This window comes from Nerophis lumbriciformis, linkage group LG09 (assembly GCF_033978685.3).
Source record: "Nerophis lumbriciformis linkage group LG09, RoL_Nlum_v2.1, whole genome shotgun sequence".
NCBI classification, from domain to species: domain Eukaryota; kingdom Metazoa; phylum Chordata; class Actinopteri; order Syngnathiformes; family Syngnathidae; genus Nerophis; species Nerophis lumbriciformis.
In genome coordinates, this window is record NC_084556.2 from 5,642,501 (window position 1) to 5,669,418 (window position 26,918).

Sequence of the window (26,918 nt, forward strand, 5' to 3'; positions counted from 1 at the left end):
GCGGCTCGGCTCTTCGCCTGTATTGAGACATCCCCCTCCTCCCCATGTGGACTCAGGGGACTTTGAGCCCGGCTTACCCAGGAGGCAGCATGCAGATACTGGATCAAGTCCCGTGGGAGCACGGGGAGACGATCTGGGCCATTGCTGCTTTGTTACCCCGGAACTCTTTTTGAGCAACAGGAGGGACAAAAGTGACTTAGCATCCATCAAAAAATATTTGTTATTATTGTTTTGGCAACTAAATCAACATTTTAACCTAAGTCAGGGTTAACCTGCGTTATGTCAATATGACTTCACGCTAGCTAGAATTTAATTTCATTACATTTCAAATCAAACCGATATTTTAGGTGTCTTGGGTGCATACTTGCCAACCCTCCCGGATTTTCCGGGAGACTCCCGAAATTCAGCGCCTATCCCGAAAACCTCCCGGGACAAATTTTCTCCCGAAAAACTCCCGAAATTCAGGCGGACCTGAGTGACGTGTTGACAACACACAACAACAGTGTCTACCGTAAAGCAGTTCGTCTGCCGTAAACAGCAATGTTGTGACACTTTTAAACAGGACAATACTGCCATCTACTGTACATGCATATGTGACCCACCCATAATGTGTCACATTTTTGTGTTGATTTATTTATTTTATTTTGTGGTTTGAATTCGTTTTTGGAGCTGTCATTACACATTTATTAGTATTCACATTGGTCAGTAGGGGGCAGTAGGGCGTTTCTTCCCAATTGAATGCTATCACCTGCAGACCGGAAGTGTCTTGTCATTCTGATGAGTGCGACCAGTCTGTGAACAATTGAAACGTCCTGTGTGCTTTTTCCTCCTGTATAACAGGTTAGTTTTGGTGAATCAACTCACTGAATAATATCCATGTGATCTTTATAAGTTTAAGTACACATTCTGATGGTGGAGCCTAACTCTAAAGTGTTTGTGAGTTGTAGTTTGTAAATGAACACTGAAATTCAAGTATTTATTTTATTTATATATATATATATATATATATATATATATAGCTAGAATTCACTGAAAGTCAAGTATTTCATATATATATATATATATATATATATATATATATTAACCACGCCCCCAACCACAACCCCGCCCCACCCCCGGCCAGGCCCCCGCCCCCACCCCCCAACCCCCACTTCCCGAAATCGGAGGTCTCAAGGTTGGCAAGTATGCCTGGGTGCGACACGGGATTATGGATAGGTATCGTTTACATTTCAACCCATGCTAGTACCAAGTCGGTACTTGAAAAACGATGCAAGTGCTTAAAGGGGAACATTATCACCAGACCTATGTAAGCGTCAATATATACCTTGATGTTGCAGAAAAAAGACCATATATTTTTTTAACCGATTTCCGAACTCTAAATGAGTGAATTTTGGCGAATTAAACGCCTTTCTATTATTCGCTCTCGGAGCGATGACGTCACAACGTGGCGTCACATCGGGAAGCAATCCGCCATTTTCTCACTTTCGTCGGTGTGTTGTCGGAGGGTGTAACAACACGAACAGGGACGGATTCAAGTTGCACCAGTGGCCCAAAGATGCGAAAGTGGCAAGAAATTGGACGAAATTTGTTCAAAATACGAGGCTGTGGGGAAAGCCGACGAAATGGTCAGTCGTTTGTTCCGCACACTTTACCGACGAAAGCTATGCTGCGACAGAGATGGCAAGAATGTGTGGATATCCTGCGACACTCAAAGCAGATGCTGACATCAACTCCAAAACTGGACAGATCAGCTTTCAGGAAAAGAGAGCGGATGAGTGTATGTCTACAGAATATATTAATTGATGAAAACGTTATTCATTACTCGCGGTTTTACGTAAATTATTATACATAAACTGTGTTTACCAATAATTGAGCTTAAAAACAATTATTTTTTTCAATCATTCGAGTACATTCGGGTAGTCTTGTCTAATGCAGTATTTTGTGTCTATTTAGGTATGGTTAACCTGAGTGCTGAAATCATGGAAAAATATATGTTCTTAGCGCGCCTGAAATGGGCTGTCTGCACTCTCAAAGTGCATGTTGTTGCCAAATGTATTTCATATGCTGTAAACCTAGTTCATAGTTGTTAGTTTCCTTTAATGCCAAACAAACACATACCAATCGTTGGTTAGAAGGCGATCGCCGAATTCGTCCTCGCTTTCTCCCGTGTCGCTGGCTGTCGTGTCGTTTTCGTCGGTTTCGCTTGCATACGGTTCAAACCGATATGGCTCAATAGCTTCAGTTTCTTCTTCAATTTCGTTTTCGCTACCTGCCTCCACACTACAACCATCCGTTTCAATACATGCGTAATCTGTTGAATCGCTTAAACCGCTGAAATCCGAGTCTGAATCCGAGCTAATGTCGCTATACCTTGCTGTTCTATCCGCCATGTTTGTTTGTATTGGCATCACTATGTGACGTCACAGGAAAATGGACGGGTGTATATAACGATGGTTAAAATCAGGCACTTTGAAGCTTTTTTTAGGGATATTGCGTGATGGGTAAAATTTTGAAAATAACTTCGAAAAATAAAATAAGCCACTGGGAACTGATTTTGAATGGTTTTAACCCTTCTGAAATTGTGATAATGTTCCCCTTTAAAACGGTGCCTGGACCAATACTTGCACTGCAAAAACTGAAATCTAAGTAAGATTAAATATCTCAAATAACGGTGATATTTGCTTATTTTCTGTCTGATAAGATCATTCTTCTCACTAAGCAGACTTTATTGTAGAGTCTTTTACTTGTTTTAAGGGTTTTGGTCCTAAATGATCTCAGTAAGATAATACAGCTTGTTGCTGAGATTTTATGACCTATATCGAGTAAAACAAGCTTGAAACTAGAATATCAACTGATGCAAAAACACTCACAAGTATAAAACTACTTTTTTAAAGTAATAATTTCTTACTTCAAGCATGAAAAAAAAAAAATCATTATGTCAAGATAATGGCACTAGCATTTACTTAATTTAAGAATATTTTTCAACATATTGAGCAAAAAGGTCTCTCTTTTTTTTTTCTACCAAGAAAAGTGCACTTGTTATTAGTGAGAATATACTTATTTTAAGGTATTTTTGGGTTCATTGAGGTTAGCTAATTTTACTTGTTTTGGAAAGTCTTGACAAGCCGAATTTTCTTGTTCTATTGGCAGATAATTTTGCTTAGTTCAAATAAAATACCCCTCATTTTTGTATTTTTTTTTTTCTTCTTTTTGAACACTGACTTTTTGCAGTGTGAAAAATGGGAAACGTGCAAATTTTTGTTAAAAAAAATAAAAAATAAAAATAAAAATGTATAAAAACAACATAAATAAAATTAAAATAAATAAAAAAATAAACACAAAATCCTTTTTATTCTTATGGAATTTTGTGACATTCAAGTTAAACAGACTAATAATTGAAATATTAGAATTTAATGAATTAAATAACAAAATAGTACAATTATTGCAGCAACAGAGAACATCGAGAACATGCAAAAAGATTTCGTGAAGTCAACCTGGACTACAAAAAAATAGGACAGAAAAACTTTGCTGTTGCCCCCCGCAGGGTGGCGAGAGTACTGCATACATGCTCAACCCTAGTTTAAATGGTTCCATCAAGCCTATTTGGGTGATATTTGGCGGGCCAAATGAAAAGTTTTGGCCAGTTGGATAGTCTGCCAAAAATACATGAAAAACATTCACATAAAGCTTTTCTTCTTCTTTACTGTGTGGTCTTTATTGACCATCACAACGATTTCATACTATTTACTTAATTGAAGCATAAAGCAAGATTTACCAATCTAATCAGGACTGTGCCACTTGGCGGGAAAGCTCGGTGTGAGCCCAATATTGGATTTTTTGAACATAAGGAACCTTGTAATCATCAAGTAATTGCTTCTTGTAACATTTGAGGTGAAACACGGTGTACTACTTGGCTGCAACCAGCAGGGGTGCTGTTGATTTAACTACAAACCCCGTTTCCATATGAGTTGGGAAATTGTGTTAGATGTAAATATAAACGGAATACAATGATTTGCAAATCCTTTTCAACCCATATTCAATTGAATGCACTACAAAGACAAGATTTTTGATGTTCACACTCATAAACTTTTTTTTTTTTTTTGCAAATAATAATTAACTTAGAATTTCATGGCTGCAACACGTGCCAAAGTAGTTGGGAAAGAGCATGTTCACCACTGTGTTACATCACCTTTTCTTTTAACAACACTCAATAAACGATTGGGAACTGAGGAAACTAATTGTTGAAGCTTTGAAAGTGGAATTCTTTCCCATTCTTGTTTTATGTAGAGCTTCAGTAGTTCAACAGTCCGGGGTCTCCCCTGTCGTATTTTACGCTTCATAATGCGCCACACATTTTCGATGGGAGACAGGTCTGGACTGCAGACGGGCCAGGAAAGTAACCGCACTCTTTTTTTTTACAAAGCCACGCTGTTGTAACACCTGCTGAATGGGGCTTGGCATTGTCTTGCTGAAATAAGCAGGGGCGTCCATGAAAAAGACGGCGCTTAGATGGCAGCATATGTTGTTCCAAAACCTGTGTGTACCTTTCAGCATTAATGGTGCCTTCACAGATGTGTAAGTTACCCATGCCTTGGGCACTAATGCACCCCCATACCATCACAGATGCTGGCTTTTGAACTTTGCGTCGATAACAGTCTGGATGGTTCGCTGATGACACGATGTCGAATATTTCCAAAAACAATTTGAAATGTGGACTCGTCAGACCACAGAACACTTTTCCACTTTGCATGAGTCCATCTTAGATGATCTCGGGCCCAGAGAAGCCGGCGGCTTTTCTGGATGTTGTTGATAAATGGCTTTCGCTTTGCATAGTAGAGCTTTAACTTGCACTTACAGATGTAGCGACCAACTGTATTTAGTGACAGTGGTTTTCTGAAGTGTTCCTGAGCTCATGTGGTGATATCCTTTAGAGATTGATGTCGGTTTTTGATACAGTGCCGTCTGAGGGATCGAAGGTCACGGTCATTCAATGTTGGTTTCCGGCCATGCCGCTCACGTGGAGTGATTTCTCCAGATTCTCTGAACCTTTTGATGATATTATGGACCGTAGATGTTGAAATCCCTAAATTTCTTGCTATTGCACTTTGAGAAACGTTGTTCTTAAACTTTTTGACTATTTGCTCACGCAGTTGTGGACAAAGGGGTGTACCTCGCCCCGTCCTTTCTTGTGAAAGACTGAGCATTTTTTGGGAAGCTGTTTTTATACCCAATCATGGCACCCACCTGTTCCCAATTAGCCTGCACACCTGTGGGATGTTCCAAATAAGTGTTTGATGAGCATTCCTCAACTTTATCAGTATTTATTGCCCACCTTTCCCAACTTCTTTGTCACGTGTTGCTGGCATCAAATTCTAAAGTTAATGATTATTTGCAAAAAAAAAAATGTTTATCAGTTTGAACATCAAATATGTTGTCTTTGTAGCATATTCAACTGAATATGGGTTGAAAATGATTTGCAAAAAATAAAATAAAATAAAAATAAGTAAATAATAAAAATAAAAATAATAAATACATTAAAAAAAAATATATATATATATAACAATAATAAATGAATAAAAGCCTGGCAGGCCACCAGACCGCAGTCCCCGCCGGCCGACGAGGCAATGAGGGGTGCGCCGAACCCCAAACCCCCCATGCATGTGTACAAGGCCCCCAGAGTGTCTACTGTGTAGTTAAAATTAGGAGGTCAGCCGTTACAGCCGACCTCCAGTCCCTATTGATGTGTGTACTGTAGCGTGAGTGAGATATGTATGCTTGTGGGAACTAATAATGCGATTAAAATTGGGGGACATCAAGGTCATGGTGGGTCCCAACCAAACCAAGCCCCCCAAATCCTAAGTGTCTAATATGCAGCTAAGATTGAGGGATGGACGAGCAGGGGACAAGACAGGAGGACTGGAGCCCCATTGGAGGCATCCTCAACCCCCCGCCATGCCTCCCCGCAGGACAATCCCCAAAGTCCTATATATGTGTGACTGTGTGCGCTATAAGTAGGAGGAGTAGAGGGCCCGGACATCCCCCCAGTCCACGCGGCCGACAACCAGGAACTACGGCCAGGAGGCCGCCACCCCCCGCCACAGCCCGTGACCCACACCAGACCACTTTAACGTGACGCCACGCGAGCCCCTCCCCCCGCCAAACAAAGCCAGCCCCCGCCCGCCCCAACCCAACCCTGCAGAGCCCATACCGGCAACCAAACGCAGAGAAACCGCACAGCCCCCACGCCCAATGCAAACACCGCATCCCGGCCATCCACACAGCAACGTGCCCATACGAGTCCCGGCCAGGGGAAGGAGCCCCCCAACGGGGCAAGAAGCCAATGCATCCCGTCCGCCCGTAAAAAAAGTTTATCAGTTTGAACATCAAATATGTTGTCTTTGTAGCATATTCAACTGAATATGGGTTGAAAATGATTTGCAAATCATTGTATTCCGTTTATATTTACATCTAACACAATTTCCTAACTCATATGGAAACGGGGTTCGTAGATTGCTGTTTAAAGAAGTAAACAATAGGTATTGGCGACCACCAGGAGAAGGTCCACTTTCCAAGTTCCTTTTTTCGAATCCCAGTGCAAGTTAGTTTATTTGCAAACATAGTCACAAAGCTGCCATTAAAGAAGTAAGCCTACGACAAACACTTCAGATGTTTTGGTCGGTGCAGTCAAATTCCAATATGAGATAAGGTGAGAAGCGCGAAGACCGCATGAAGATGTAACGGATATACTTTCTTTATTGCTGTGGACTCGGGTGTCGCGCAGACTGTGTTTCACAGCAGGATTTATTTCATAGCCAAGAGCAATAAGGTATGGTATCAAGTGCAGGATATCAAACCGCACATTAAACTACAACATTTGCATGTCCCGTTAGCGGTTATTGGAGGTAAGAAGAGGACGGGCTTGACTGGGCAGTAATTACCTCGCATCACTGATGCATCTCCAGGTTGATTGCCAAATCATTAAGATGACACTCCAGCAGATGTGAGTGACTAATTGCCATATTAGCACGGAAGGACAGGAGCGCTTGTTTGCGTGAGACTGCACCGGAACTCTCCCCCCCCCCCCCCCCCCCCCCCCCCCCCCCCCACACACACACACACACACACACATCCACACACACACCGACAAAATCATGCGCGTTTGCTACGAGACCGCTGCTGCCAACACCTGTTGCCCGTGTTGTTTGTGGAGTCATCAGATTGCGATACCCAGAAGCAGATGCTTAATAAAAGTGTGCTTTGACAGTGTAGTGAGGGTCCCTTGTGTCTTTCGGGCGACCTAACAAGAGGAGTCAAGACCGGGTTTAGCTCACAATTAGAGATGTCCGATAATGGCTTTTTTGCCGATATCCGATATTCCGATATTGTCCGACCCTTAATTACCGATTCCGATATATACAGTGGTGGAATTAACACATTATTATGCCTAATTTTGTTGTGATGCCCCGCTGGATGCATTAAACTATGTAACAAGTTTTTCCGAAATAAATCAACTCAAATTATGGCAAAAAAATGCCAACATGGCACTGCCATATTTATTATTGAAGTCACAAAGTGCTTTTTTTTTTTTTTAACATGCCTCAAAACAGCAGCTTGGAATTTGGGACATGCTCTCCCTGAGAGAGCAGGAGGAGGTTGAGGTAAGCGGGGTTGGAAAGGGGCGGGGTTTGGTAGAGGGGTAGCGGGGGGTGTATATTGTAGAGTTAGTGCTGCAAGGGATTCTGGGTATTTGTTCTGTTGTGTTTATGTTGTGTTACGGTGCGGATGTTCTCCTGAAATGTCTTTGTCATTCTTGTTTGGTGTGGGTTCACAGTGTGGCGCATATTTGTAACCGTGTTAAAGTTGTTTATACGGCCACCCTCAGTCTGACCTGTATGGCTGTTGACCAAGCATTCACTTGTGTGTGTGAAAAGCCATAGATATTATGTGATTGGACCGTGTACCACTCCGTACAGCGGCATTTTAAAAAGTCATACATTTTACTTTTCGAAGCCGATACCGATAATTTCCGATATTACATTTTAAAGCATTTATCGGCTGATAACATCTCTACTCACAATGGGTCAAGTCTTCATAAGGCATGCTAACAAATACAAGGCATGCTCTTGTATTTACTTCTTGATACGTAGATATCATTTATCCAAGAGCTAAGCTAAGCTGTACATCAAGCAGGAATAGGAAAGAATTCCACCTGAAAAGCTTCAAAAATTGGTCTCCTCAGTTCCCAAACGTTTACTGAGTGTTGTTAAAAGGAAAGGCCATGTAACACAGTGGTAAAAATGCCCCTGCGCCCACTTTTTTGCAATGTGTTGCTGCCATTAAATTCTAAGTTATTGATTATTTGCACAAAAAAAATCAAGTTTTTCAGTTTGAACACTAAATATCTTGTCTTTGCAGTCTATTTGGGCTTCCCTGTTTAGGCTGCTGCCCCCGCGACCCGACCTCGGATAAGCGGAAGAAGATGGATGGATGGATGGATGTATTCTGTTTTTATTTACTATTTACACAACATGCCAACTTCATTGGTTATGTACAACAAACTAAACAAACATATTTTCAGGTTGCTATCGCGCCGCCTGCTGGTTTTGCGAAAGCACAAAAGGCGCGAGGAAAGCGGTTCGGAATAATCAGACGTAAAAAATTGTTTGCTGATGCGATCCACTGGCGTCGGTGCGTGAGTGGGGCATTGACTCGGCAGATCGAGCAATACATTTCGTTTACTTTACTGTAGGGATGTCCCGATCCAGGTTTTTTCACTTCCGATCCGATACCGATATTGTTTTTGCACTTCCGATCAGATACCGATACTGACCGATACCGATACTGACCGATACTGGCCTATCCGAGCATGTATTAAAGTTTAAAGTTATTTAGCCTACTTAATTGTCAGAATCATGTTGAAAAGAGTTTTAGTACTCTTGATAACAACTAGCCAGCTGAATTAGGGGACTTTGAATAATACACAATGGTTGGTAACAAGAAACTGACTTGTTTATTCAAGGAGAAACACAAAATAGAAAAAATTATACATGACAAACAGAAATGGCATCATTGAACTAGGGCTGGGCGATATGGCCTTTTTTTAATATTGCGATATTTTAAGGCCATATTGCGATACACAATATATATCTCGATATTTTGCCTTAGCCTTGAGTCACAGCAGTATGATGATTCTCTGTGTTTTGATTGATTGATTGAAACTTTTATTAGTAGGTTGCACAGTGAAGTACATATTCCGTACAATTGACCACTAAATGGTAACACCCGAATAAGTTTTTCAACTTGTTTAAGTCGGGGTCCATTGATTCAAGATACAGATATATACTATCAGATAAATACTATCATCATAATACAGTCATCACACAAGATAATCACATTGAATTATTTACATTATTTATAATCCGGGGTATGGAGGGGGGCGCCGGATGTAAGTGTCAAAAAGACAGCCAAAAGAGTTTGATATGAGAATAAATCTAAAGTTAAAATATAGGGTAGAAATGCACCCATTTGCAGGAAATGTAGTCTTGATTTTCAAAATTTTCTTTCAAGGCTTGCATGTCTACATTAAAACATTCTTCTTCATACTGCATTAATATATTATGCTACTTTTAAACTTTCATGCAGAGAAGGAAATCACAACTAAAAAAATCACTAATTTTTTCATAAGGTGTTGATGTGGAAATGTTTGCCTCGGCATTTTGATGGTGTGGACGTGTGGCACCGAACGGAGATAAGCGTCTCGACAGACGTCACAATATTTGAACAATGATGACGAAAACTGTTTTCTCTGTCGTGTCCGTGTGTCGAAAATTGTTATGCGCTTATTTGTTTATTTGATTTTGTGCGTGGCATATAATTGCTATGCGCACAGGCGCGCGCCTTAGACGGAACGTAGGTCACACGGCTGCGCTAGCATCACAGCTAACGTTAGCCATGCTGCTACCTCTCTGCTCGGGGAGGACGTATACGTATGTGACGTATGACGTGACAGTATGTGACGTGTGTAAGAAGGTGCACTTGCTGTCTGTGAGAGGGAGACACAGAAAAGAGTGAGAAGAGCCTGTCGTGTAATGCCAGCAGCTAAAAGCAACTGCGTGAGAAGTCACAGACCTGTGGATGTGTTGAAGGTGTGCTGGAAAATGCGGAACGGAAATTACGGAGCAGCAGAAAAGTGGAATGTATTATTTAAATCGGTGCGTTGGAAAACACGGACCGGAGTGTTTTTTTTTAAACTGGATCTGGATCGGCATTTTCCCATGCCTTGTCGATACGCAATTTTTGGCAAATATCGGCAGCCGATCCGATCCAAATATCGGATCGGGACATCCCTACTTTACTGCCCCCTTCAGGCCTGGAGAGTTCTTGCACTCGATCATTTTACAATCATTGCGCTTCTGAGTGACATTTTTGGTTCTTTTTACACAAAATCCGTCGCGCTAAGAAGACTTATTGTTCGGCCCTTGCAAATACACTTGAACTTGGTAAGGTAAACAATCCAGTATGGCGTAAAATCCCTGCGTAGGTCATCACAGAGCAACATCTGCCTCCTCTTCCTCTCTCATCCTCCTCTCGTCCAGTTCAGGATTAACCCCCCCTCCCCTCCCCAACCCACCTCATGCACGCCAGTCTGGCCGGATTACCTCTGAAAGAGGATGAGTTCGTCACATGTTAACCTCCAATCTCCCGCAAGGAGGACTGAGGAACCGTTCAGAGGGTCACCTGTGGACCCTCCGGGTAGCTAAACAAACACACTCGTGTACCGTGAGTGCCCAGAAGAAAAGAAAAAGAGGAGGATTCTGATTCTCCTACTCCGTTTTCGGACATGTTGAATTATTTAATGCAGTACTAGTCAAATAGTGGGGTGGGCCCCCCTTTGGGGGGAAAGGTGTTTGTGAAATGTGTCATGCCAAAATGATGCACAAGCCTAAGTTAATCAATAAATATTACCTTAATAGTATTTAAATTCAGGGTGTATGTGGAAAAAATGTAGGTACCCACCCAGCAGGCACACGACATTGATACAACGCCGATTATACGTACATGTCCTTTAAAACTGACTTTGAAACAACGTTGCAAAACAGTTGTATTTGTAAATTGAGACATTGTTGATGTCCAACGTTGGGTCCACGTTGTTGGTTGGGAAATGACCAAATGTCAATGGTCAAATCAACGCCACAACCTGACATTGAATAGACGTCGTCAAAAAGCATCAGAATCAGAATAGTTTTCATTGCCATTGTCTGAGAACGGGTTCACAAACTAGGAATTTTACTTGGTGCAATCGTGCAACATAAAACACATGTAACACAGAATGGAATAACATGAGCTGAATAGAATAACATGTTGTTTCAACGTTGTATTTGTGTTGAGAAACTACCAAAATTCAATGGTCAAATAAATGTCTGAAGCCAACATTGATTAAACATCGTGAAAATGCATGTCGTTTCAACGTTATGATTGAGTTGCTCAACAAGTTCTCAACGTTGTTTTAATGTCTTGTGCCTGCTGTGGAAGGGAGGATTTACAGAGTTAGGGTCATTTTTCATGCATATTCAATGCATAAGTCTTAAAAAAATGTATACATTTGATTACGTTCTTAATAGTATTGCAATTCAGGGAGGGGCGTGAAACAATGTATGGAGGATGCGAACGGAAAGGTGGCTTTTCAGAGTTGGTGTCATTGTTCATGCATAAACAATGCACAAGTCTTTAAAAAATCCATGAATATTATCAGGTTCTTAATAGTATTTAAACTCGGGGGGCGGGCGTAAAGAAAATTGTATTTCAAGGGGATGTAAGCGGCATGGTGGATTTTCAGTGTTAGTGTGATTTTTTTCATGCATAAACGATGCACAAGTCTAAAAAAATAAATACATTTTATAAGGTTTTTAATAGTATTTCAACTGGAGGGGGTCGTGAGCAGCATACTTGCCAACCTGTCGACGCAACCGCTTTTTCACCATACAAACAGCGTGCCGGGCAAGTCACATTTTGAATGCGGCTTCTGCATACACACGAAAGTGACTGCAAGACATATTTGATCAACAGCCATACAGGTCACACTGAGGGTGGCCGTATAAACAACTTTAACACTGTTACAAATATGCGCCACACTGTGAACCCGCACCAAACAAGAATGACAACCACATTTCGGGAGAACATCCGCACCGTAACACAACATAAACACAACAGAACAAATACCCAGAATCCCTTGCATCCCTAACTCTTCCGGGCTACAATATACACCCCCCCCACCCACCCACCCCCAATCTCTCGAATTCGAAGGTCTCAAGGTTGGCAAGTATGGTGAGCAGCAGGGTGGATCTTCAGTGCTAGTGTCATTTTTCATGCATTCACGATGCGCAAGTCTTAAAAAAAAAAAAACTATAAATATTATCAGGTTCTTAATGGTATTTCAATACGGGGAGGGGCGTGAAAAAATGTTTGGGGACGTGAGCGGCAGGGTGGATTTTTTTTATTTGTTAATGTCATTTTTCATGCATAAACGATTCTCAAGTCTTTGAAAAATCTGTAAATATCAGGTTCCTAATAGTATTTCAATTCAGGGAGGGGCGTGAAAAAATGTATGAGGGTCATGAATGGCAGTGTGGATTTTCAGTGTTAGTGTCATTTTTCATGCATAAACTATGCACAAGTCTTAAAAAGTCCACAAATATCAGGGTCTTAATAGTAATTCAACGCGGGGTGTTAAAAAAATGAATTCAGGGGGGCGTGAGCGGCAGGCTTGATTTTCAGTGCTAGTGTCCCTTTTCATTTATAAACGATGCGCAAGTCTTAAAGAAGTCAATAAATGTTATCAGGCTCCTAATGGTATTTAAACTCAGGGGGGAGCGTGAAAAAATTTATTTGAGGGGGTCGTGAGCGGCAGGGTGGATTTTCAGTGTTAGTGTCACTTTTCATGCATAAACAATGCACAAGTCTTAAAGAAGTCAATAAATGTTATCAGGCTCCTAATAGTATTTCAACTCGGGGAGGGGCATGGAAACATTTATTTGGGGGGGGGGGGGGGGGGGGGGTCGTGGGCGGTAGGGTGGATTTTTAGTTTTAGTGTCACTTTTTATTTATAAACGATGCACAAGTCTTAAAGAATCCCCAAATATTATCGGGGAGGGGTTGAAAATGTTTTATGCTCATACTAGCATTCTTCCCTGCTTGGCACTCAGCATCAAGGGTTGGAATTGGGGTTAAATCCCCAAAAATGATTCCCGGGCACGGCACCGCTGCTGCCCACTGCTCCCCTCACCTCCCAGGGGGTGAACAAGGGGATGGGTCAAATGCAGAGGACAAATTTCACCACACCTAGTGTGTGTGACACTCATTGGTATTTTAACTTAACTTTAACTTTACACATACAAACTGTAGCACACAAAAAAGCGCATTTGATTAAAAAAAAACGTTATTATGGTCTTACCTTTACTTATAAATGAAGTCCATGCGCCGCTCCTTCTGAACAAAAGCATTGATAACTTGTTTATAGAAGTTTTCCTTATCTTTCTTCAGTTTTAAAAGTCTCTCTGTCTCGATGGAGATCTTCCTTTAATTATTACCTCCTGCTTCGATTGAAAGTCCAGTTTAGAAAACTGTTCTGCCCTTACTATATGTGTTGAGGTTATACAGCTTGGCAGACAGCTAACAACCAATCAGGAAGTTCTAATAAAGTTCCAAAGCAGATGAATCCATTTAGGCTCTTTATTGTTTGTTGATCTTGCTTTGTCTTGAACTGGACTTTTTTTTTTTTTTTTTTTTGGAAAACTGAAATACACACAATGACAATGTATAAGCTATATGATTCAATCAACACACTGAAATGTAATACACAATATGTAAACATCAGCTCCACACAAATACACAGCACCACCATCAAACAAACACTGCTGAGTGTTGAAACTATTTCTATGGTGTAAATACACGACCGGCAGCCATTTTAAGTCCTCAAACATCCATTAAATTAGTGCACAAAAATCGTTTATCAAATTTAGCCACTTTCCACCTTCATATTGAGCCACATAAACAAGTTAAACCGTTTACTTACAGACTTATCTTTTCCAAGGCTTGTAAGAGGTAACACAACTTGTCTACTTCTTATTGTCTCATGAACTGACCTACTCAGTGGCCTCGTGGTTAGAGTGTCCGCCCTGAGATCGGTAGGTTGTGAGTTCAAACCCCGGCCGAGTCATACCAAAGACTATAAAAATGGGACCCATTACCTCCGTGCTTGGCACTCAGCATCAAGGGTTGGAATTGGGGGTTAAATCACCAAAAATGGTTCCCGGGCGCGGCACTGCTGCTGCCCACTGCGCCCCTCACCTCCCAGGGGGTGATCAAAGGGGATGGGTCAAATGCAGAGGACAAATTTCACCACACCTAGTGTGTGTGTGTGACAATCATTGGTACTTTAACTTTAACTGAACTAACATCGTAAACCGGAAGTGCCCAAACTGATGACGCGCAGCATTTTCCCATCGCCACAAGGTGTCAGTAATAGTCCACAATCAAACGGGCATAACAAAAACTGTTTTATTTTAGATATGTAATCCTCCATGTTAAAAGTTCAGGCGAGAGGAAAAAATAAACGATCGCTGCTAACTGTTGCTGCTTGTTGTCACTTCTTCTGCAGCCGAGTAGTCGATCACTACCGCCCTCTACCACCAGGAGGCGGGATTACTGCGAGCCTCACCCAGTGCGTCTAAGCAGCCGTTTTATGATTGCTCAGCACAAGAAATACGTTACACACATACAGTTGTTGACAAAATACACTGAACATTATATACCTCAGCTAACTAAACTATGGAAATGTATAATATAATTCATATAGCAATACGGTCTCACTGCACAGCAGGCCAGCAGTTAGCCGAGTCATTGCGCAATCCATGGCGAGGCTCAACCATACTTGCCAACCCTCCCGGATTTTCCGGGAGACTCCCGAAATTCAGCGCCTCTCCCGAAAACCTCCCGGGACAAATTTTCTCCCGAAAATCTCCCGAAATTCAGGCGGACTCAGGTCCTCCACAATATAAACAGCGTACCTGCCCAATCACGTTATAACTATAGAATGATGGAGGGCGAGTTCTTGGTTTCTTATGTGGGTTTATTGTTAGGCATTTTCATTAACGTCCTCCCAGCGTGGCAACAACACACAACAACAGCAGTCACTTTTTTGTATACCGTAAAGCGGTTCGTCTGCCGTAAACAGCAATGTTGTGACACTCTTAAACAGGACAATACTGCCATCTAGTGCATTAGATGAAAGTACTTTTGTGCGTGCCACACATCAATGCATTATCAGAGAGGGTGTTCAGCATGGTTCGAAAAATAGTGACAGAGAATAGAACAAGGATGGACAATTCAACCCTTAACTCAACAATGAGTAGATGAGTGTTATGTGTGTGTATATGTGTAAATAAATGAACACTGAAATTCAAGTATTTATTTTATATATATATATACATATATATATTATATATATATATATACATATATATATAGCTAGAATTCACTGAACGTCAAGTATTTCTTATATATATATATATATATATATATCTCCCGAAAATCAGGCGGAACTGGAGGCCACGCCCCCTCCAGCTCCATGCGGACCTGAGTGACGTGTCGACAGCCTGTTTTCACGTTATAACTATAAAATGATCGAGGGCGAGTTCTTGGTTTCTTATGTGGATTAATTGTTAGGCAGTTTCATTAACGTCCTCCCAGCGCGGTAACAACACACAACAACAGCGGTCACGTTTTCGTCTACCGTAAAGCAGTTCGTCTGCCGTAAACAGCAATGTTGTGACACTCTTAAACAGGACAATACTGCCATCTACTGTACATGTATATGTGACAATAACATCTACGGCTTTTAGAGAGCGCAGTGCACAACTGCGCACACAACAAGGAGACGAAGCAGAAGAACGAGGAAGATACAGCCGTGGCGACGCCGACGACGAATAAGATGAAGAAATACGCTTGAAAGTTCCAAGCCACAGCTGCGATTGGACCTGGATAGCCTCCGGGAGGAAGTAGTGGACTACCAAGTGCTTGGCAGTGAAGATCTTCCTCAGGAAGCAAAGATTGACCGGTTTTGGGCCATGCTAGGGAGAGATGGAAGATTCCAGACTCTAGTGCATTTGATGAAAGCACGTTTGTGCGTGTCACACAGCAATGCATCATCAGAGAGGGTGTTCAGCATGGTTAGAAAAATAGTGACAGAATAGAACAAGGATGGACAATTCAACCCTTAACTCAACAATGAGTAGATGAGTGTTATGTGTGTGTATATGTGTAAATAAATGAACACTGAAATTCAAGTATTTCTCTTATTTATATATATATATATATATATATATATATATATATCATACTTGCCAACCTTGAGACCTCCGATTTTGGGAGGTGGGGGGGCGGGGTGTGGTTGGGGGCGTGGTTAAGAGGGGAGGAGTATATTTACAGCTAGAATTCACCAAGTCAAGTATTTCATATATATATATATATATATATATATATATATATATATATATATATATAAGAAATACTTGACTTTCAGTGAATTCTAGCTATATATATATATATATTTTTTTTTTTTTTTATATATATATATATACATATATATATGTATATATATATATATATATATATATAAGAGAAATACTTGAATTTCTGTGTTCATTTATTTACACATATACACACACATAACACTCATCTACTCATTGTTGAGTTAAGGGTTGTATTATCCATCCTTGTTCTATTCTCTGTCACTATTTTTCTAACCATACTGAACACCCTCTCTGATGATGCATTCTGCTTCGTCTCCTTGTTGTGTGCGCAGTTGTGCACTGCACTCTCTAAAAGCCGTAGATGTTATTGTCACAAATGCATGTTTAGGGCTATATAAATAAACATTGATTAATTGATTGATTGATGTACAGTAGATGGCAGTATTGTCCTGTTTAAGAGTGTCACAACATTGCTGTTTACGGCAGACGAACTGCTTTACAGTAGACGAAAACGTGACTGCTGTTGTTGTGTGTTGTTGCCGCGCTGGGAGGACGTTAATGAAACTGCCTAACAATAAACCCACATAAGAAACCAAGAACTCGCCCTCCATCATTCTACAGTTATAAAGTGATTGGGCAGGCACGCTGTTTATATTGTGGGAAAGCGGACGTGAAAAGAGGCTGTCGACACGTCACTCGGGTCCGCGTGGAGCTGGAGGGGGCGTGGCCTCCAGCTCGGCCTGAATTTCGGGAGATTTTCGGGAGAAAATTTGTCCCGGGAGGTTTTCGGGAGAGGCGCTGAATTTCGGGAGTCTCCCGGAAAATCCGGGAGGGTTGGCAAGTATGCTATATATATATATATATATATATATATATATATATATCCATCCATCCATTTTCTACCGCTTATTCCCTTTTTTGGGGTCGCGGGGGGCGCTGGAGCCTATCTCAGCTACAATCGGGCGGAAGGCGGGGTACACCCTGGACAAGTCGCCACCTCATCGCAGGGCCAACACAGATAGACAGACAACTTTCACACTCACATTCACACACTAGGGCCAATTTAGTGTTGCCAATCAACCTATCCCCAGGTGCATGTCTTTGGAGGTGGGAGGAAGCCGGAGTACCCGGAGGGAACCCACGCAGTCACGGGGAGAACATGCAAACTCCACACAGAAAGATCCCGAGCCCGGGATTGAACCCAAGACTACTCAGGACCTTCGTATTGTGAGGCAGATGCACTAACCTCTCTTCCACCGTGCTGCCCATATATATATATATATATATATATATATATATATATATATATATATATATATATAGATATGTATAGAATTCACTGAAAGTCAAGTATTTCTTATATATATATATATATATATATATATATATATATATATATATATAAGTCAAGTATTTCTTATATATATACTGTATATATATATATATAAGAAATACTTGACTTTCAGTGAATTATATATATATATATATATATATATGTCTTAATAAGGTTATCCAAAAAATAGTGCTCGATACCGTAGTAGAGCGCAATATATGTATGTGTGGGGAAAAAATCACAAGACTATTTCATCTCTACAGGCCTGTTTCATGAGGGGGGGTACCCTCAATCATCAGGAGATTTTAATGGGAGCATTCGCATACCATGGTTTATATAGGGCACAGAGTGGGTGGGTACAGGCTGGCCTAGGGGCGTGGTGATTGGCTCATGTGTTACCTAGGAGGTGTTTCCGTCTATGGCGGCATGCTGTTACAATTTCGCTGCGCTTGTTGAGGGATGACAGGTCTGGACGGTAAATAATAAACAGTTTCTCTTTCAAGCATAGGTTGCATCTTTTATTGCCACTATTGTAAGGTGTGCTGGATGCAAGAATTTGCCATGTTATTGAATATTCAACATTATTGTCTTTGAGGTCCCAAATGTGTTTGCTGAGTTCTGTGGTATTTCATGCAGCTACAGCTGCATGAACAATATACGACAAATCATCTCAAACCACAACAAAACAATTGCAAATGAGCCGTCGGCCCCCAGACAGAGCGACTCCAAAGGCTGTAACTGCCGAAAGAAACCTGATTGCCCTCTCAACGGGGGGTGCTTACAAACATCAGTTGTCTACCAATCTAAGGTAATACGCAAGGACATTAACACATCCGACACATATGTAGGATTAACCGAGGGAGAATTCAAAACCAGATGGAACAATCACAAGGCTTCTTTCAGGAACAAAAACCTGCGAAATACCACAGAACTCAGCAAACACATTTGGGACCTCAAAGACAATAATGTTGAATATTCAATAACATGGCAAATTCTTGCATCCAGCACACCTTACAATAGTGGTAATAAAAGATGCAACCTATGCTTGAAAGAGAAACTGTTTATTATTTACCGTCCAGACCTGTCATCCCTCAACAAGCGCAGCGAAATTGTAACAGCATGCCGCCATAGACGGAAACACCTCCTAGGTAACACATGAGCCAATCACCACGCCCCTAGGCCAGCCTGTACCCACCCACTCTGTGCCCTATATAAACCATGGTATGCGAATGCTCCCATTAAAATCTCCTGATGATTGAGGGTACCCCCCCTCATGAAACAGGCCTGTAGAGATGAAATAGTCTTGTGATTTTTTTCCCACACATACATATATATATATATATATATATATATATATATATATATATATATATATATATATATATATATGAAATACTTGACTTGGTGAATTCCAGCTGTAAATATACTCCTCCCCTCTTAACCACGCCCACCCCCGACCTCCCGAAATCGGAGGTCTCAGGGTTGGCAAGTATGGGCTCAACTGGCTGGTGACTCTTCTCAGTATTTGAACGGTAAATGTGAAAATTCAGCGATTTTGAATAAAAATAATCTAAAACTGGTGAAGTTAAATGGAAAATAACTTTATAGTATAATCACTCATGGATACATATAACAATTTAATATTTTTTTTTTCTTTTTACATTTTTTTTCTTACCATGATGGCAGGTGAGGCAGGTGACTCCACGTCACTGGCCTGACCGTAATAAAAATGCATGCCGACATGCGTTAAAACGGCATCGCTTAGAGACGGAGTGCAGCGAGAGCTTGGGGAGGAGGCTGCAATTGTTGCGGCGGCAGCAACAGTTGTCTGGTGTGCGAGGCGCAGAGTTGTAGGGGATGGAGGAGTGGGGGCGGGGGAGAAGAAAAGGTGACAAATAAAAAGGAAGATGGATGCCTTGCAACCGGTGGAAGTCAAAAGAAAGAAAGGCTAGAATTGGATCGAATGGGAAGCTCACTCACTGGAGTCGTCCGAGTCGTATCCCTCCACGTCGGGCTCCTCGTCCCTCCTGGCGGCCGCCGGCGAGGAGGCGGACGCTCCCCCGGCGAACGCCCGGTCCGGGCTCTCTTCATCCGGGCGCTCACTTTCCGAGGCTACGGTAGTAGTAGCGGCGGCTGCGGCGGCGGCGGGTGGAGCGGAGCGCGGGGGCCCGGAGGGCGGCAGGCCCCGGGGGTACCGTGGGAAGTAGTCCGATATCTGCTTGATGGGCTGGATGGGTCCCGGGCACACGTCAATGGCCATGTGCTCCTGGATGCTGATGGTGGGTTTCTCGCCTTTGCGTTGTGTCATGCATGCGGTCCAGCCAGGAGCCTTCTCCCAAGACCACTCACAAACTGAGAAATCATATATATATATATATATATATATAAAAAAAACAAAAAAAAGCAACAACAACAACAAAAAGAAAGACCCCTCCAGGTGCGTCTTTCTAGGTAGACATGTGGAGGCTGCCGCCGCGTCTTCCACTGACGTCCTCACACCCAGACCATGCTGTCACATCCCTCCCTCCTGCACACACACACACACACACACTCTCACACACACTCTCTCTCTCCCTCACACACACTCTCACTACTACTACCTTCCTTCCAGGCTCTCCTCGCTGGAGACCCCCGCGCGCTCCACCCACGTCTGCGCTGCCTATCTGGGAGAGAGCGGAGGCAAGAGTGAGTGTGCCAAGAGAGGGAAGGGGATTAGGGGATGGAGGGTGTGAAGGGGGGGGGGATCAGCTGATGTCACTGCCTAGCAACCAACCGGTAAACAGGAACCGTCGGCCTGAGGTGCTTAATTACGATATTAGCCCCATCCATCTGTCGGCGGGGAGATCCGTTTGGGGCTGAGTTCACACTTGTGGTCAGCTATTCTGGTCGGTAGCAATAATTATTGCACTTTTTGGTTACTTGTGTTTGTGTCATGTGACCAAAGGCAGTGCAGTAAAAAAAATTACAACCTTAGTTTGAAACACTGATGCTAGTATAAAACACTGATGTTAGTTTGAAACACTGATGCTAGTTTGAAACACTGATGCTAGTTTCAAACAATAATGCTAGTTTGAAACACTGATGCTAGTTTGAAACACTGATACTAGTTGGAAACACTGATGCTAGTTTCAAACAATAATGCTAGTTTGAAACACTGTTAGTTTGAAACACTGATACTAGTTTGAAACACTGATGCGAGTTTGAAACTCTGATGTTTGAAACACTGATGCTAGTTTGAAACACTAATGTTAGTTTGAAACACTCATACTAGTTTGAAACACTACTACCAATTTGAAACACTAATGCTAGTATAAAACACTAATGCTAGTTTAAAACACTAATGCTAGTTTGAAACACTGGTACTAGTTTGAAACACTGATGCTAGTTTGAAACACTGATGCTAGTTTGAAACACTGATGCTAGTTTGAAACACTGTTAGTTTGAAACACTGATACTAGTTTGAAACACTGATGCGAGTTTGAAACTCTGATGCTAGTTTGAAACACTGATGCTAGTTTGAAACACTAATGTTAGTTTGAAACACTCATACTAGTTTGAAACACTACTACCAATTTGAAACACTAATGCTAGTATAAAACACTAATGCTAGTTTAAAACACTAATGCTAGTTTGAAACACTGGTGCTAGTTTGAAACACTGATGCTAGTTTGAAACACTGATGCTAGTTTGAAACACTAATGTTAGTTTGAAACACTCATACTACTTTGAAACACGAATGCTAGTATAAAACACTAATGCTAGTTTAAAACACTAATGCTAGTTTGAAACACTGATACTAGTTTGAAACACTGATGCTAGTTTGAAACACTAATGTTAGTTTGAAACACTCATACTACTTTGAAACACTACTACCAGTTTGAAACACTAATGCTAGTATAAAACACTAATGCTAGTTTAAAACACTAATGCTAGTTTGAAACACTGATGCTAGTTTGAAACACTGATGCTAGTTTCAAACAATAATGCTAGTTTGAAACACTAATGCTAGTTTGAAACACTGATGCTAGTTTGAAACACTGATACTAGTTGGAAACACTGATGCTAGTTTCAAACAATAATGCTAGTTTGAAACACTGTTAGTTTGAAACACTGATACTAGTTTGAAACACTGATGCGAGTTTGAAACTCTGATGCTAGTTTGAAACACTGATGCTAGTTTGAAACACTAATGTTAGTTTGAAACACTCATACTAGTTTGAAACACTACTACCAATTTGAAACACTAATGCTAGTATAAAACACTAATGCTAGTTTAAAACACTAATGCTAGTTTGAAACACTGGTACTAGTTTGAAACACTGATGCTAGTTTGAAACACTGATGCTAGTTTGAAACACTGATGCTAGTTTCAAACAATAATGCTAGTTTGAAACACTAATGCTAGTTTGAAACACTGATGCTAGTTTGAAACACTGATACTAGTTGGAAACACTGATGCTAGTTTCAAACAATAATGCTAGTTTGAAACACTGTTAGTTTGAAACACTGATACTAGTTTGAAACACTGATGCTAGTTTGAAACACTGATGCTAGTTTGAAACACTGATGCTAGTTTGAAACACTAATGTTAGTTTGAAACACTCATACTACTTTGAAACACTACTACCAGTTTGAAACACGAATGCTAGTATAAAACACTAATGCTAGTTTAAAACACTAATGCTAGTTTGAAACACTGGTACTAGTTTGAAACACTGATGCTAGTTTGAAACACTGATGCTAGTTTGAAACACTAATGTTAGTTTGAAACACTGATACTAGTTTGAAACACTGATGCTAGTTTGAAACACTGATGCTAGTTTCAAACAATAATGTTAGTTTGAAACTCTAATACTAGTTTGAAACACTGATGCTAGTTTGAAACACTGATGCTAGTTTCAAACAATAATGCTAGTTTGAAACACTAATGCTAGTTTGAAACACTGATGCTAGTTTGAAACACTGATACTATTTTGAAACACTGATACTATGGTTTGAAACACTGATACTAGTTTGAAACACGAATGTTAGTTTGAAACACAAATGTTAGTTTGAAACACTGATACTAGTTTGAAACACTGATGCTAGTTTGAAACTCTAATGCCAGTATGAAACTCTAATACCAGTATAAAACACTAATGCTAGTTTGAAACTCTAATGCTAGTTTGAAACACTGATGCTAGTTTGAAACACTGATACTATTTTGAAACACTGATACTATAGTTTGAAACACTGATACTAGTTTGAAACACGAATGTTAGTTTGAAACACTAATGTTAGTTTGAAACACTGATACTAGTTTGAAACACTGATGCTAGTTTGAAACTCTAATGCCAGTATGAAACTCTAATGCCAGTATAAAACACTAATGCTAGTTTAAAACACTAATGCTAGTTTGAAACACTGATGCTAGTTTGAAACACTGATGCTAGTTTGAAACACTAATGTGAGTTTGAAACACTCATACTACTTTGAAACACTACTACTAGTTTGAAACACTAATGCTAGTTTAAAACACTGATACTAGTTTGAAACACTGATGCTAGTTTAAAACACTGATACTAGTTTGAAACACTGATGCTAGTTTGAAACACTCATACTACTTTGAAACACTAATGTTAGTTTGAAACACTCATACTACTTTGAAACACTACTACCAGTTTGAAACACTAATGCTAGTATAAAACACTAATGCTAGTTTAAAACACTAATGCTAGTTTGAAACACTGGTACTAGTTTGAAACACTGATGCTAGTTTGAAACACTGATGCTAGTTTGAAACACTGATGCCAGTTTGAAACACTAATGTTAGTTTGAAACACTGATACTAGTTTGAAACACTGATACTAGTTTGAAACACGAATGTTAGTTTGAAACACTAATGCTGGTTTGAAACACTGATACTAGTTTGAAACACTGATGCGAGTTTGTAACACTGATGCTAGTTTGAAACACTAATGCTAGTTGGAAACACTGATACTAGTTTGAAACACTACTACCAATTTGAAACACTAATGCTAGTATAAAACACTAATGCTAGTTTAAAACACTAATGCTAGTGTGAAACACTGGTACTAGTTTGAAACACTGATGCTAGTTTGAAACACTGATGCTAGTTTGAAACACTGATGCTAGTTTGAAACACTAATGTTAGTTTGAAACACTCATATTACTTTGAAACACTACTACCAGTTTGAAACACGAATGCTAGTATAAAACACTAATGCTAGTTTAAAACACTAATGCTAGTTTGAAACACTGATGCTAGTTTGAAACACGGATGCTAGTTTGAAACACTAATGTTAGTTTGAAACACTCATACTACTTTGAAACACTACTACCAGTTTGAAACACGAATGCTAGTATAAAACACTAATGCTAGTTCAAAACACTAATGCTAGTTTGAAACACTGGTACTAGTTTGAAACACTGATGCTAGTTTGAAACACTGATGCTAGTTTGAAACACTGATACTAGTTTGAAACACTGATGCTAGTTTGAAACACTGATACTAGTTTGAAACACGAATGTTAGTTTGAAACACGAATGTTAGTTTGAAACACTAATGTTAGTTTGAAACACTAATGTTAGTTTGAAACACGAATGTTAGTTTGAAACACTAATGTTAGTTTGAAACACTGATACTAGTTTGAAACACTGATGCTAGTTTGAAACACTAATGTTAGTTTGAAACACTCATACTACTTTGAAACACTACTACCAGTTTGAAACACGAATGCTAGTATAAAACACTAATGCTAGTTTAAAACACTAATGCTAGTTTGAAACACTGATGCTAGTTTGAAACACTGATGCTAGTTTGAAACACTAATGTTAGTTTGAAACACTCATACTACTTTGAAACAGTACTACCAGTTTGAAACACTAATGCTAGTATAAAACACTAATGCTAGTATAAAACACTAATGCTAGTTTGAAACACTGGTACTAGTTTGAAACACTGATGCTAGTTTGAAACACTGATGCTAGTTTGAAACACTAATGTTAGTTTGAAACACTCATACTACTTTGAAACACTACTACCAGTTTGAAACACTAATGCTAGTATAAAACACTAATGCTAGTTTAAAACACTAATGCTAGTTTGAAACACTGGTACTAGTTTGAAACACTGATGCTAGTTTGAAACACTGATGCTAGTTTGAAACACTGATGCTAGTTTGAAACACTCATACTACTTTGAAACACTACTACCAGTTTGAAACACTAATGCTAGTATAGAACACTAATGCTAGTATAAAACACTAATGCTAGTTTGAAACACTGGTACTAGTTTGAAACACTGATGCTAGTTTGAAACACTGATGCTAGTTTGAAACACTAATGTTAGTTTGAAACACTCATACTACTTTGAAACACTACTACCAGTTTGAAACACTAATGCTAGTATAAAACACTAATGCTAGTTTAAAACACTAATGCTAGTTTGAAACACTGGTACTAGTTTGAAACACTGATGCTAGTTTGAAACACTGATGCTAGTTTGAAACACTAATGTTAGTTTGAAACACTGATACTAGTTTGAAACACTGATGCTAGTTTGAAACACTGATACTAGTTTGAAACACGAATGTTAGTTTGAAACACTAATGCTGGTTTGAAACACTGATACTAGTTTGAAACACTGATGCGAGTTTGTAACACTGATGCTAGTTTGAAACACTAATGCTAGTTGGAAACACTGATACTAGTTTGAAACACTACTACCAGTTTGAAACACTAATGCAAGTATAAAACACTAATGCTAGTTTGAAACACTAATGCGAGTTTGAAACACTGATACTAGTTTGAAACACTGATGCTAGTTTGAAACACTGATGCTAGTTTGAAACACTGATGCTAGTTTGAAACACTAATGTTAGTTTGAAACACTCATACTAGTTTGAAACACTACTACCAATTTGAAACACTAATGCTAGTATAAAACACTAATGATAGTTTAAAACACTAATGCTGGTTTGAAACACTGATACTAGTTTGAAACACTGATGCGAGTTTGTAACACTCATGCTAGTTTGAAACACTAATGCTAGTTGGAAACACTGATACTAGTTTGAAACACTACTACCAGTTTGAAACACTAATGCTAGTATAAAACACTAATGCTAGTTTGAAACACTAATGCTAGTTTAAAACACTAATGCTAGTTTGAAACACTGGTACTAGTTTGAAACACTGATGCTAGTTTGAAACACTGATGCTAGTTTGAAACACTAATGTTAGTTTGAAACACTCATACTACTTTGAAACACTACTACCAGTTTGAAACACGAATGCTAGTATAAAACACTAATGCTAGTTTAAAACACTAATGCTAGTTTGAAACACTGATGCTAGTTTGAAACACTGATGCTAGTTTGAAACACTAATGTTAGTTTGAAACACTCATACTACTTTGAAACACTACTACCAGTTTGAAACACTAATGCTAGTATAAAACACTAATGCTAGTTTAAAACACTAATGCTAGTTTGAAACACTGGTACTAGTTTGAAACACTGATGCTAGTTTGAAACACTGATGCTAGTTTGAAACACTAATGTTAGTTTGAAACACTGATACTAGTTTGAAACACTGATGCTAGTTTGAAACACTGATACTAGTTTGAAACACGAATGTTAGTTTGAAACACTAATGCTGGTTTGAAACACTGATACTATTTTGACACACTGATGCGAGTTTGTAACACTGATGCGAGTTTGTAACACTGATGCTAGTTTGAAACACTAATGCTAGTTGGAAACACTGATACTAGTTTGAAACACTAATGTTAGTTTGAAACACTGATGCCAGTTTGAAAAACTAATGCTAGTATAAAACACTAATGCTAGTTTAAAACACTAATGCTAGTTTGAAACACTGATGCTAGTTTGAAACACTGATGCTAGTTTCAAACACTGATACTAGTTTCAAACACTAATGCCAGTTTGAAACACTAATGCTAGTATAAAACACTGATGTTAGTTTGAAACACTGATACTAGTTTGAAACACTAATGCTAGTTTGAAACACTGATACTAGTTTGAAACACTGAT

The 26,918-nt window shown here is 39.9% G+C and overlaps 1 protein-coding gene across 4 annotated transcripts in view; it reads right to left on the reverse strand.

Annotated features, from left to right (window-relative positions):
• Window positions 1–20,533, reverse strand: part of doc2b (double C2-like domains, beta) — a 367,984-nt gene extending 347,451 nt beyond the window's left edge. For 3 of the 4 annotated variants that reach the window (XM_061962749.2, XM_061962747.2, XM_072913779.1), the window contains exon 1: window positions 19,843–20,525. In XM_061962749.2, coding sequence (XP_061818733.2) covers window positions 19,843–20,170 — 328 coding nt within the window. In that variant the 5' untranslated portion in view covers window positions 20,171–20,525. Of the gene's footprint in view, window positions 1–19,842 lie in introns of all 4 variants that reach the window. The other variant, XM_061962748.2, reaches the window with a different exon arrangement.
• Window positions 20,534–26,918: the final 6,385 nt, after the last annotated feature.